Here is a 13710-nt window from a genome sequence, read left to right as displayed (position 1 = left end):
AAAATCAGAAAAGGTTACAAAGAAACAGAAGAAGGAAATTGTCACACCACTGCTACGTATTAAAAGCCAGACTAACCAAATTATGTCTATTGAATGCAATGAATGAGAATGAATGCAAAACTCTAATGTTGATTTCATAAGATGTGGAGGACGCTGTTCATTTCTGATTACTTGACTGAACAGGTCTGTCAGCAACACTGCACATAACCATGTTAGATACAACACAAATCACACGGTTATAATTTTAGGAATTTTGGGGACTGTAGTTGTTTTTGTGATAAATCGTTTTGTGATAAATTGTATCTGATTTATCTCATGACTGCAAGGTACATACAACTGTATATTTCATTGTTGTTCAGAATTATAAATGAAGTGAACTGTACTTGGAAATAAATGTATTTTATAAAAAAAACTGGTGAAACTGCATTCAATTTCACTGTAATAGCAAGGCGTACACTGTCTTTGATTGTAATATCTCTGTATTTGCAGTAATAATTATTTATAAATCATCAAATAAAATGAGTGACAGTTATAGTAATACAATCACATTACTGTTTTGTATTTGTTCTAAAGGCCACAAATATTTTAAGAGATAGACCCCTAAACATGCATTATGTAAGAGAGTGTTAAGCCTTTTAAAACTGCACTTTGCATTATAATCAAGCCAGGAGAGGCTGTGGTAAAAAAAAAAAAGCTAACCCAGATAGGGCAGAGAGAGCTATGGTAGGTGTGGCACTGGAGTGGAGAGGTGCACTGCGGAAGCGTGCAATTTGTCACAAATTAAATTTTTTGCTGAACTGATACAATTTAAATGTCATGTAAGACCTTTACTTCCTTTAATAAATGCTTTAAGACTGGAAAAATCACTGTGGTGTCAGACCACCCTCACTACCACTGCTGAAATGTAAGGGCAGCGGGGTGTTGGACAGTGTCAGGGAGAGGGGAGTGGTGTACGGATGCAGGGAGAGGAGTAAGCCTGCATGAGTCATCTATCACGTCAGCAGTATGAAAGCTATTTTTAGCATTGAAGCAGCTGCAGTGGAAACTGATTGGTCCATATGTGAGTGAAGGATACAGGTTCAGAATACATTAAAGTATTCAAGGAGTAAAAATCTGCACACAGACATCTGAAGAGCTGCTGTGAAATATACTCTGGTATTGGTTGGGGGCCAGAAAGCCGCAATACTATTAATGTTGGTCTGAAAAGATGATGAACTTGACCGAATGCCTTTATTCTTGATTACAGTCACACGTTTTGGAATATTTCCATTTTTAGTTTCATTAATTTCTTATCAACACTAGATGGCGCCAATTGTCTTTATTCGCATGGCTCATACACTCTCATTCATTCATTCATTCATTCATCCAGTGTTACTACAGGTCGTCTCCTCCATTGTGCTTGCTGTAGTGCCACATGCTGCACATGCAGAATAAGCAAATGTGTCATTTTGTGTTGGAAGTGCAGCACTCCCTCCTTCAAATGACCCATCTTTATTCAAAAAGCACAATGCAAGAGCAAGACTGGAGCTTTTAAAATGACATTTACAGTATTTGACCATAACAGATTCATTTTAGTAATGACATGTGAGGTTGAACAGGTAACACAGAGACACCTCCTTTAGGCTTCGGCCCGGATGATAACAACAACAGCAAGAGACACAAATGAGATCTTTTGTCTGCAATCAATCTTTATCCAGCCCAGTCTGCAAACCCCCATGCCACGAGCCATGAAGGAGTAAGAGCCTTCTGGTTGCTAGGCAGGCACCACCACACCACAGTTGCCAAGGGAATGCCTTCATGCAGAGGCAGCTGAAGAGATGGTGGAGTGTGTTGGGGGTTGGTGGTTATAACAGAGGACTGGTGGGGGAAGGAGCTAGACAAGTTCAAGGCCACCGTTTACAACAACATGGTCTAATGGTGGTGGCGGTGGTGGTTGTGTGTGTGTGTGTGTTAGTGTGTGTGTGTGTGTGTGTGTGTGTGCAGTGAATGGGTGCATGTGTGTGATTAGAGACAAAGCAGGGGGAAGGGATGTAAGTGAGAGAGTGGGTTGGAAGTGGATGTGTGTCTGATACCAACCAGGGCTGACGTAACTGCTCATGAAATATACTAGTAATAAGGACAATGGATTCTATGGGATAATAGAAGAGCTCATAAGCAGATAATACACGTCCATTTCCAGTAAAGATAAACAACATGATGGAAAGATGGAAGGGATAATGCTAAAAAAAAACATAATGGCATAATATTTTGTTTTCTTACAGAAAAGAGGGTACAATTCTCTGTGTTATACTATTAGTATTTAGAAGATACTTACTAAAATATTATTACAGAGCATGACAAAATGATAACTGGATAAATGTGGAATTTATGTTATGAATACCACAAAAAAAACAGATCGTAGTCAATGTTTTTAAAAAGAATACCACAATAAAGATCTTAAGGATGGTTAAACTTTATTTTTCAATGCAAAAACTACTCTGTTAACATGTTCTGATAGAAACAGATAGACACTAGTGGTCTACAGCTATGGGGATGCATTTCTCCCCTATATGTGTGTATGACAGACCTAAAATAGAATCAACAAAATAGGAAAGGACAGTGAGTGTCAAAAGTAAACGAGATTTCCTAAGAATATTCAAAATTCTTTATAATCTACAGTTTAATATGTGGGTTGGTAAGGACTGAGAACTATAACTAGGCCATGTGTCTCGTCCCATGACCTACATCCTGTCCTTCTCTTGTGTAACTTAGCCAGAAGTCAAAAACCATGCTAATGACCTTTATACAAAAAATTACTTGAATTATGATGTAATTTTAAGCCAACAGACTTAAATCAGTGCTGCATTTCTACAGTGGCAGTATCAAAACAAAGGCATCACATATTTTATACAGTATTTATAACAAGTCTTTCAACATCTTTCACATGTTGAAATTAAGTCAAAAGTTGTAGTGGAAGAAGTATTCTGAATACAAGTTTATCTCTGCTTCATTAACTAAAGTAATAAAGTGATAAAGTATCAGGAGAACATATATATATATATATATATATATATATATATATATATATATATATATATATATATATATATATATATATATATATATAATGTCTAATGAGAGATGGCGTAACAGTGACTGTACACTTGCACAGTTGGAGGACATGTTGTAACATGCTATTATTGGACCTCTGGGTGTCCGTGTAAACGCATTCATGCCCTTAACTTAACCACTCTCGGCGGTGTTACATCGTGGAGGAGATATGGAGATAGACATGTAGGGTTGGAGAAGAGGGGAAAAAATAGAGGAAGTAACTGCACGGAGAGAAACAGAGAGAGAGAGAGAGAGACAGACAGACAGACAGAGACAGAGAGAGAGAGAGACTCTCGCGCGAGAGAGAGAGAGATAGAGGACAAAAACGTGACGAAGCAGCCGAAGAGCTGTTATGCAACCGCTGACCTACTAACACATATTTCTAGAAAGGGAGCCAGAGAAACTGGAGCAAAGTGTGCGGCAGCACACAACAGACAGGCAGACCGAGCCAAGACACAGAGAAACAGCATCCACCCGACCCACTGACTCAACCACAACTGTCCCGAGCACCGAAAGCAGATAGAGAAGAAAACTTTTCGGGTTTTTTTTTTTTCCGGGGAGGTTTCTTCTAAAGACACAAGGAAAGGAGGAAACGGGAGCGAGACAGCTTTGTGTCGGGGAAAGCCTGAATCTTTTTTTCCCCTCTCCTCCAGGACATGAAAAGGTATGTTATGACTTGCTGCTTTTCGGCTTTTGTCTTTGTCTATGTGTATCTCTATTTGTTCCTTTTCGGTGTGGTTTCATATAGGTTTTTCTAGCGGTGTGTTGATATGAAGACATGATGCGTATGGCCGGTTATTGTTCACATGGCGACTCTCGGCTGTGCCGCGCGTCCGTGACTTTGAAACGTTTGAGCTGCTGCTGCTGCTTTTGTCACGTTAAACACGGCACTGGCGAGGCTAATGTGCTACTTTTTTTTCTCGGTTTTGTTGCGTTTTCCTCGCTTTGTTATTGACAATGAAACATACAGGACTGAGAAAACGTGGTTGGTTGTTATCCAACGTTACACGCTCAATGTCAAAATGAGGTTATTCCCCGCATGGTGGATGTATTCCAGGGAATGGGGGCAGCTGCTGGGCTCGGTCTGTGTTGTCTGCTCAATGCAGACACACAGGGTACTATATTAGCTCCTGCACGTGGTATGCTGCTGTTTGTATGTAGGCTAGGCTATAGTCGTTCATAAAGGTCACCATATCACTTTAGTTACTTAGATATTAATTCTCATTTGGGCTGTCCAGCTGATTAGACCGGATAAAAACATGGCTTCCTTTAGGATAATAATTTAAATAAAGGGTATGGTAGGGCTAATGTCACATTTTTAATTAATGTAGTTGAAAAAAACAAAAAAAAAACACTATAGAGGTCTAATGTTTTTAGAATAGATTGCCTGTGTTAATATTAGGCTATATAAAACAAATATGGTAGTATTAAAGATATACTACAGAAAACAGAAAACGTGTATGCAATCTATTAATAAAAGAACATTTTTTTTCTTTCATGCTTATGTTTGTATAAAACTTCCTGTTCTCTAAGTGTGCAGGGCCTTTGCTTCTGTTTCTAGGTTACATTAGCCTACTAACATATGAATAGATGTTCAAGTTCAAAGGAGAAAACAAAATGTCTGATTTTCATTCAAAGTGAGTCACTTTTTTTCTGCTCATGAGCTTTGCTAGAGCTTTGCTTTGAGGGAGTTGGAGGGTATGACATAACCAGCACACAGCAGGGAGAAGCAATAAACAGCTCCCTCCCGGGAAAGAAAAGCCTGTAATTGATTCCCGTTCACACCCTGCTCTCTCTCCCCATCATTCATACCCAGATTAACACCATCTCTTTATTTCTAAAACAGATAGGTGTTTTAGAAATGATTTCATCAGTGACGTAACACAGCTGCTCGATGGGCTATTTTTAACTTTCTCAGTCTTTTTCCTCTCAGAGGAAACTTGGAACGTAATAAAAAGCAGAAGGTTAAAACCAAGTAATAGTCTCTTTTGTTTGGTACAAAACTCATGTCCCAAGATGGGAGTGAGGTCTTTGCGTGACTTTGTTGTAAGAAGTGAGCTTCCAGGATGTGATGCAATGGATGGAAACCCCTGTCTGGCGAAGCCAGAGTTCTGGTGAGCTCTTATTGCGCCCGCTGCCAGCTGGTCTGGTTTCAGAGCTGTCTGCATTGCTCCAACCCAGCCAGCTTTGGGAATATAGGTCAGACCTGTATTTGGGTGAGGAGACATGGCAAGCTGTGGACTGTAGTGACTAGAGCTACTTGTCCCAGTTCCCTACTTTACTGTCTAATAATCAATTAGTGTTTTTTAAAAAAAGATTTAACTTAAAGAAATAAAGGTCACACGTTACTGTGGTGACTAATTGACCAAATAAGCTTTTTTTCCCAGCAGAATATTATGCAAATGTGTAAGCATATACAAATTTGGTAATTTCATAATAAAGTCATACTTATTTATCTAGAAACAAATATTTAATTCTCTCTAAGCGAAATGTGGAACCTTCTTTATTTTTTTCTTTATTTATTGAAAGGTCTGGTATTCTGTGTGAAATGGCACTCAGGACTGACCTGGAATGTCTGGATTTCTGTCTGCTAGTTTTGGTTCTTGACACAAAGCTGTGTGGCAAAATGGACGCTCCTACCTGGGGCCCCTCCACATGTGTGGTATTGGATCACTTAAAAGATGGAGGAGGGGAAGAGCCATGCGCTTGACTCACACTTGCCTCAGAGGAGGTCAGAGGTGAAGCATTCCTCCCCAAGCGGAAAGTGCCTGGGAACTACTTCAGGCCTGTGTTTTCCACAGCCAAAAACACGGAAAAGAAACTGATTACAGTAGTTGGAGTGAATCATTATTTTTTCCAATGGGGAATTAGCCTCTGCACAAGGAGTCAATTACACAATGTAGTCATACCATGCCCAGTATCTCTTTGTTTTCCATCTTAAGTCTTGGCAGGGCAGAGTACAGTGAAAGGGGATTGTAGAGGGCATTCACAGCCAGCAAACCTGTAGCTTCTTCTGCGATGTAATAGGCATGTGTTACACAAGCTTTACTTCGCAACAAGAGTTATTCAGAGCACGTACGTTACGAGCAACAACAGCAGCCCCTCCCCATGCAGTCCTGAGAGGGAGAGAGAGAGAGCCTGTTACATGTGAATTTGGCTGCAGAGATGGGTGTGTGCTCTGACGTCAGTGCCATCACTCTGTCTCTTACTATCGTTATTCATCTGCTATTGGTGCACATTGTTCAGTGCTGCATACGGAGTCGTAGGGTTTTCCAGATCAAACAGGAATTAATGTTGCATCAAAATCACTGGGGCTATGATTACCAGGTTTTTAGGCAGATGACGTATTCAACTCTGTTTCTTTATCCGTCCTGCTGCAGATTCTGTGTAAAATTCCTCTCATTTCAACCAACTGAACTGCGCCTGTCACCCCATCTCTATTCTGCACCACGCTGTCTCTCTCCTTTTTCTGTCGCTCTATTTTTAGAGTACATGCTAATACTGTTTTCCCCTCTCCTGGCCTCCCTTCCTTGAAGTCATACTGACCTATTTAGTGGCGCACAGTCAAAGACAGAAGGAGTGTTTACTGCTTAGCGTTGTTTCTAGGTCAGTGGGACAGCACAGAGAGTATGTATGCCCGCCTTTGTTTCCCGCCCTCCTACCCTGCAAGTCTTTATTAAAATGATCCAGGGTTTGGGAGAGAAGGAAGGGCTGATCCTACATTTTTCCACATCTGTTGGTGGTTGTGTCCAAATCCTTTTCAGGTTATTGTAGCTTTACTACTGTTCTTGGAGATAAGGAGACAAACGAGACGGTAAAATCCTTGTTTTGGCACTGATGGGAAGATTCAATTTCAAGTATAGCGAGAAGCACATCTAGGCTTAGTCCCTGAGTTACAAAAGAACAGACATGGGCAAATATACGGCTAATTATTTGGAGCAGTAGTCAAGCTGTTTCAAGGTCTCAGTGTGGGTTTTTTGAATGTGAGATTACGTAACAGGGTCATTGACTCTGGGGGAAGCAGAGAAATGTTGTTACCAGTCTGGAGACTGGTTCAGGTCTGCTTTCTCTGCTGGCGCCATGCCTGGTCTCATACGCCATGATAGAGAAAACATAAGATAAATGTGGGAGCATACATAGGTATTAGGAGCTGCTTGTTGTTTCCTTAACAACCATAGCAGCTGTAACACTATCTGTTGTAAGACACTGATGTATATTACATTAAATTACAACATTTTTTACTTAGTGGTTTTTGAGGCACTGGGTGAAAAAGATGCAGAAAACGTTCTGCTTTAAAGCAAATACATTATAGTACTGGTGCTTCTCTTTTGATTTTAGTATTTAAAAGTACAATTAGGAAACTGTGGTAAATTCCTGTAGACAACTGTCCATCAAACTGTTTTGTATGCTCCCCGGATTCCAGTTCCCCATAAGTGGGTGCTCTGAAAAAAACTGGAATCATGTGAAAGATGGGGTGAATAAATACATGCATTTGATGATAAAAGTTCATATTTATGCTGTGTTTAATTCCAGTTTTGCAAATGAAAATCAACACCAGAGGGGTCATTGTTACCCACAGGCACAGTGACCTAGATTATTACGTCACCTCTGTGTGTGTGTGTGTGTGTCATAAAAAGATGTTTTGGTAGTGTAGTGGCGTGTTATTAATTACTGCATATCAACTGTGTAATTCTGTACAGGGAGAGAACCAGAGGACCTCCGGCTGAAAACAAGTGCAGATCTAGATAGTGCTTAAAGCTGGACCGCCGTCAGCATCCGTCCGGGCTGCATCCAGCATTGTTAACGCATGTTGAGTGGGCAAGGCTTCCTGTTGAGTTACAATGTTGACACTGCATAAGGATGTTCAGCAGCTTGTGGTGTTGTGTAATTTCAGACAGTGTGACGGCTACTAGTCAAACTGAGAAATTGCCGCTGTGAGGGAGATCTCTTAGACAGATACAGCCCAACACAGATGGGTTTCCACTTCCATAAACCCCATTTCAGCCACTTCTTAAATGGGGTTAAAGCAGTACTTTAAATCTGGTACCTCATGGGGCATTTTAGAAAATGAAATGTAAAAGCAGAAATTATAATTGCATATGATTTGTTTCATCATATACCATATTATAATTACAGTAATATATAGTATGATGATGCATCATACCCTGTATTATTCCCCACCTCCCTCAGCCCTTTTGTCTGGCACCAGGTCAGCCTCGCTCAGTCCTGTTATGTGACTATGACAGCACCCTGTCTTACACAAGAGCTCTGCAGTAGCAGCAGCAGCAGCCGCACATACTGTAGGTTTAATCCCAGCTACAGCCCCAAATACTCATGTGTGTGTGCTGCTACTGAGACTCTGCAGCCACCATTCTTTTCTCTGTGAAGTCAAGGAGACAAAGACAAGAAAGACAAACATTGCAGAACATTGGGGATTATGTCATAGAATTGTGGCACAGGTTGTTTGTGATAAACAGACTGCGTAACCTTAGAGGTTATACTCAAGGGACCCATATTAAAGCTTTGATAAGTCTGATTTTACCTTGTCTGAAACATAAATATATGTTACAATGAACTGCAGTGGTTTTACAGCTAATCTAACGCTCTCTCTTTCTCCCCCTCCTTCTCTCTTTCTCTCTCCCAGTTAGTTGTCAGCAAACAGCAGCACTGAAGCTGGATCCTCAGGGAGCCCACAGAGTAGACGGACTGACCTACACCCTATCTAAGGCACTAAAAGAAGTAGTGCAGCAGCCTAACAGGCATCAAAACTCTGCTGAAGATTGTGAAAGAAGCTGATAAACTCAAAATTTCCTCCAACAAGACAGCTGGAGGACTTTTTACTGAAAAAAATACACAATTGTTTATTTTTTTAGGTTCAGAAGACTAGTTCAATGTCTGAGGTTTTTGGGGAGTTCCACCTTTTTCTAATCTTCTTGGCTAATATGGACACTTGAACGTTTTGATCGTGAAAAATAAGAAACAGAAATCAATGAGGCTACCCCTTCCAGGAGCACAAATACCTCATCAAGAAGTTTTTGCCGATCCTGCGACTTTGGATCTGCTTAATAACAAAGCAGAAGGCTCATATAGTTTTACATTTTTCCCTTCTCCCCTTTGCCCTTTGCTAGAGTTACACTCTGGCCCCCAGCTGGAACAAAATGGAAAGTCTAAGTCTACACCTTTCGAACACCAGCAACAAAAATGCCATGGAGGTCGACACATTTTCCTCCTACAGCGGCAGCATCCCATCCCCTACTCCTGGAAGTGGAGAACGGATCAGCCGCCAGTCTAAAGGTTCCAAGGCTAGCGCGAGCTGCCGTCGCAAGCGAGAGTTTATCTCTGATGAAAAGAAAGATGCTTCCTATTGGGAAAAACGGAGAAAGAACAATGAAGCAGCCAAGCGCTCAAGGGAAAAGCGTCGCCTCAATGACATGGTGCTAGAGAACCGGGTCATGGCCCTGAATGAGGAGAACGTTCGTGTAAAAACGGAGCTTCTTCAGCTTAAGTTGCGCTTTGGCCTCATCAGCACAGCCTCCTACATGGAGAAAAGCCAGCAGATCTCCAACAGCGTTGCTGGTGTCAACAGTAGTAATGGGAGCAGCAATGGCACCTCAAATGGTAACGCCTACCTCTCAAGCAGCGGCTACTCCAGTGCATCCCAGGTGATGCTGAATTCGGACTCATCTGAAACTGAACAGTCGAGCCGTGGCGAGCGCCACAACCTGCTCCACCAGTACTCTCCCCGGGGCTCCTTCTCTGACATGTCTGATGGCTCCTCCAGAGACAGCCCAGAACCCATGGGTTACAAAATAAAGACCGAGCCCTCAAGTATGGAGATGGCCGGACTGGAAAGCAACAGGATGCCCAATGGTATGCCAAGTGGAACTTACCATGGCAACCACGCTGCTGTAGTTTCTCCTCACCAGCAGAACACCCCATTGGCTGAAAGTGCCATGGACTACCAGCACCACCAACAGCAGCAGCAGCGCCACATGGAGGCCTCCAGTCCCGCTCCCCAGGCCACATCTGCACAGAGGAGCGTCATCTTGTACCGCTCCAGCAGCGGCTGTTACCCCATGGAGACGCAGAGGCCGGAGGACCAGCAGTCCCAGCAGAACAGACTACTACAGCATGGCAGCAAGTTTCCTGACGGCTCAGTGACCATTACAGAGGTTTCTGAGAAACTAGAGAGGACAAAGACAATGGACTCGCCTCAGTATGAATACACTAATGGTTATGCTGAGTCAACAGAGGAGCTGCAGCAAAGGTACAATCTCAATGCCCAACAACAGCGTGAGAGCCATCATGGACACTGCAGCTACCAGGGTCAGGAGAGCAGTCCCCAGAACCCTTTCGCCCCTAATCTGATCCACAACACTGAGGAGGGCAAGTCCTCCTTCCCACAGCACAACGGCTACCTCAACACACTGGACGAAGAGCCTCCGGTGCTCACCTATGAAGGAGGCCCCGCAGCTGCAAATTTGTACCAGGAGAACTCCTCTGCTAAAGACACCTCATCCAGTGATGGGGAGCCCCGTAGCTCGGACAAGGAGGGCTCCACCGACGACGAGTCCCCCTCCTCGTCCTCCTCAGACATTAGCAGCTACCACCAGAAGGCGGTGGGAGCTGCCGGCTCAAATGGCGAGTTCCAAGCCGAGGTCAAAGCCACTGCCCTGCCCCACAAGCTCCGCCTCAAGTACAGAGCTTTGTCCAATGGGGCAGCAGGAGGGCAGATGGAGGGAACAGTCAACATCTCCATGTCCCCCTCTCCCACTCTGCCTCAGCACCCGTACTTAGCTCTACCAAGCAATCCTAACAGCACCCAAGCCAACAGGGAGAGCACAGAGGTTGAGAATGAGACTGAGTATGCGCAAGAGGTCAATACTCTGAATGAGAGTGCGGACGCTAAAGAGGAGGAAGTGAAAAAGGGATCCAGCAGCAGCTGGAGTGGGTACAATAAGAGGCGAGATTAGAGACAAACTTTCCTGTCACCTCTCTGACGTCTTCAGCAGACAGACATTTACAGACAACACAACTATTAATCTTACATCGCCACCTTACAAGACAGAAGAAGCCGGTGATCTGTGTGAGGTGCAGTTAGGATGTGATTTCACCAAGTTTCACTGTGTCTCCTGATCCTCTTACCTTTGCTCTCTCCTACCTCCCATCTATCCCTCCAATTAAAATGATAGATCACTTAATGAGGAAGAGGACAGAATGAAACTCTCCAGAGCTGAAACATTATTCAATTATTCATTATTGTAAACTGCCTTGGTGGCTGGCCAGCATTTTTATTGTGGCATTATGGTAACATTCCTTTGACCAAAGAAAACACATCCTTCCTTTAGTGTCTCCCTTTTTGGCATCAAGAGTTACATTCTTCCTCCCTCTGAACACACATGTACCATTTGCTCATCCACTCTCTTACCATCTGTACACACAAGTCCCCTTTACTTCGGAAGCACTTAGATTGTATATTACTGTGACATATGAATTTGCATATATGGAATATATATTTTAAGAAGAAAAATGTGGTGAAAACAAAAAAAAATAAAGCAGTGGGTTGCGGAAGTTGTAGACTTAAAAGTGATCGTTTTCCTCTCGTTGTTATACTTTGTACAGTCGCTCTTTGTCTAGAAAATGCCTCAAAGATTATCTTTGAACTAAAAGAATGGGCCACAACTTAGTTAAAAAAGAAAGGTACACTTTTTCCAGCTTTATGGATCAGATCGGGGGTCTCATTCAGGGGATCTGAGCTCTTTGACACTCAAAGCTGTCAAAACAGTCTAGGCCAGTTATCCGCATATCAGTCAAGGCTATGCAGTCACACATTGCCGTTTGCAAAACCTGACAAGCACAAGGCAAGCCTCGCCTGCCAGCCGGAAATCAATCAATACATCTACGATTCCAGACCAATATTACTTGTCTAATAAATGAAATGGCTTTCCAATCGCAAACAAGCAAAGCTGCTCTCTCTTCATAAGGTGCCTCTTTATTGTGTTGTCCCTCGTCCCCACTTTGGCCAATGTCTTAACAATCCCACTCACCTCCGCACTGAGTTGTTTTAGCTGCAGTAGATCATCAGTCTGTACGAGTTTCACTCCCTGGTGCCTGCCTTTGGCCACTATGTATAAATGTAAAGTTGTCTCTATCTCTTGTATACTACTGTCTTTATTTTATTATTATTTTATTAATATTGTTATTTTCTATTATAGTTGGTTATTATTTTTGGCTATTATTATTATTATTATGTGCATACTTCTGTCATCTTGTTGTGTCATTTTGCTCTATGCTCTTCCTGGTTGTGCTGTGTATTTACCCATGCTGCCCTTTGCCCCAGTTACCATTTGTACTCTGTGTTACCGTATAACGTTGTTGTTTGCCGAAAGGCTTTTCTGAAAATGAAAGAAAAAAAAAAATTTGAATAAGGCTTGTCCAGAAGTGGTTATGTATTGCTATACTTCATGTGGGTATGCAAAATGGTTACAAAACACTCTTTTTTTTTTTATTGGGAAAGATTGAAAATGGAGAAAACATTAAAAGGTTGTTAAATTTATGTATGTCTCTATTGAACTTTTTGTGTCGGTCTAATGAATTGCATGGTGAAGGTGAAACAAGGTCAGACACCACGCACGCACGCCAGCACACACACAGTCACACAGTCACATCTGGCATTACATAAAAAGTGCCTTTTAACTAAAACTGGTATTATTCATTCATAGCTTGCAATTCATTCATACTTATGGCTTTATTGTTCAAAAATGTCAAATACCAATATAGTTTCTGACTGACTTTATTCCAATACCAATTTCATAAAATCAATTTTAACGAAAAGAAATCACAACATTACACATTTAAAATCTTTTCATTTATTTTCAGCTCCTACTAAGAGAGCCCTGTCTTGCGTAACATAGGTTTTCCTGCATGCTTCTACAACATGTAACGTTAGACAGCCAATCACCAGCGTTATTAGATCTGGGGAGAAGCATGCTGCATGCTTATTGGCTCATTGTCGCTGATGAGATTTACTCCTATTGGTATTGAATGACAAGGCATTTTTAAACACTCAATACTACAGAGGCCATTGGGTGGGTGCCTAGAAAGTATTGAATTTGGTACCCAGCCCTATTCATACAGCCTAGGCAATATATATATATAGGCTATATTTATATTACTATCACATGTTTTTTTAATTATCCTATCATGTATATGTTTTTTAAGAACTTTTCACTGCTTTGTTGTTTATAGGTGCTATACAAATAAACTGACCTGTCCTGGCCTGAATATACGGTGATGGTTTTAGGTCAACGTTTAAGCAATGAGGCGGAACAGTGTGTATGGTTTGTCCCACTCAGCGCGCACCACACACACACACACACACACACACACACACACACACACACACACACACACACACACCACACACACACACACACACACACACACACACACACTTTTCTAGCAGAAGACCGACTAGCTATTCACAGCTCACAGACAGCAACATCCCAGTCTGCCAGTACAGCTCTTTGAGCCGACCAGAACACTTCACTGGTTTACCGCGTCTTCCGCCTACTAGCATTAATTCACTGAAATGAACACTCAGACTGGGTGGTACAAGCA

At 42.1% G+C, this 13710-nt stretch overlaps 1 protein-coding gene across 1 annotated transcript; it reads left to right on the top strand.

The window, feature by feature from the left end:
* Positions 1-3357: 3357 nt before the first annotated feature.
* nfil3-5 (nuclear factor, interleukin 3 regulated, member 5) lies at positions 3358-12646 on the top strand. Its single transcript, XM_032525551.1, has 2 exons — positions 3358-3754; positions 8735-12646. Exon 2 carries the CDS (start codon positions 9249-9251, stop codon positions 11061-11063), a length of 1815 nt encoding a protein of 604 aa, XP_032381442.1. The 5' UTR covers positions 3358-3754; positions 8735-9248; the 3' UTR covers positions 11064-12646.
* Positions 12647-13710: the final 1064 nt, after the last annotated feature.

Source organism: Etheostoma spectabile, chromosome 2 (assembly GCF_008692095.1).
Source record: "Etheostoma spectabile isolate EspeVRDwgs_2016 chromosome 2, UIUC_Espe_1.0, whole genome shotgun sequence".
Classification (NCBI taxonomy): Eukaryota; Metazoa; Chordata; class Actinopteri; order Perciformes; family Percidae; genus Etheostoma; species Etheostoma spectabile.
Note: the sequence above shows the minus strand (reverse complement) of the source record. Positions and strands in the feature narration are given on the sequence as shown.

Excerpts from the sequence above, each read along its gene's own strand:
- nfil3-5 (XM_032525551.1), top strand. The coding sequence starts at position 9,249 with ATGGAAAGTCTAAGTCTACACCTTTCGAACACCAGCAACAAAAATGCC.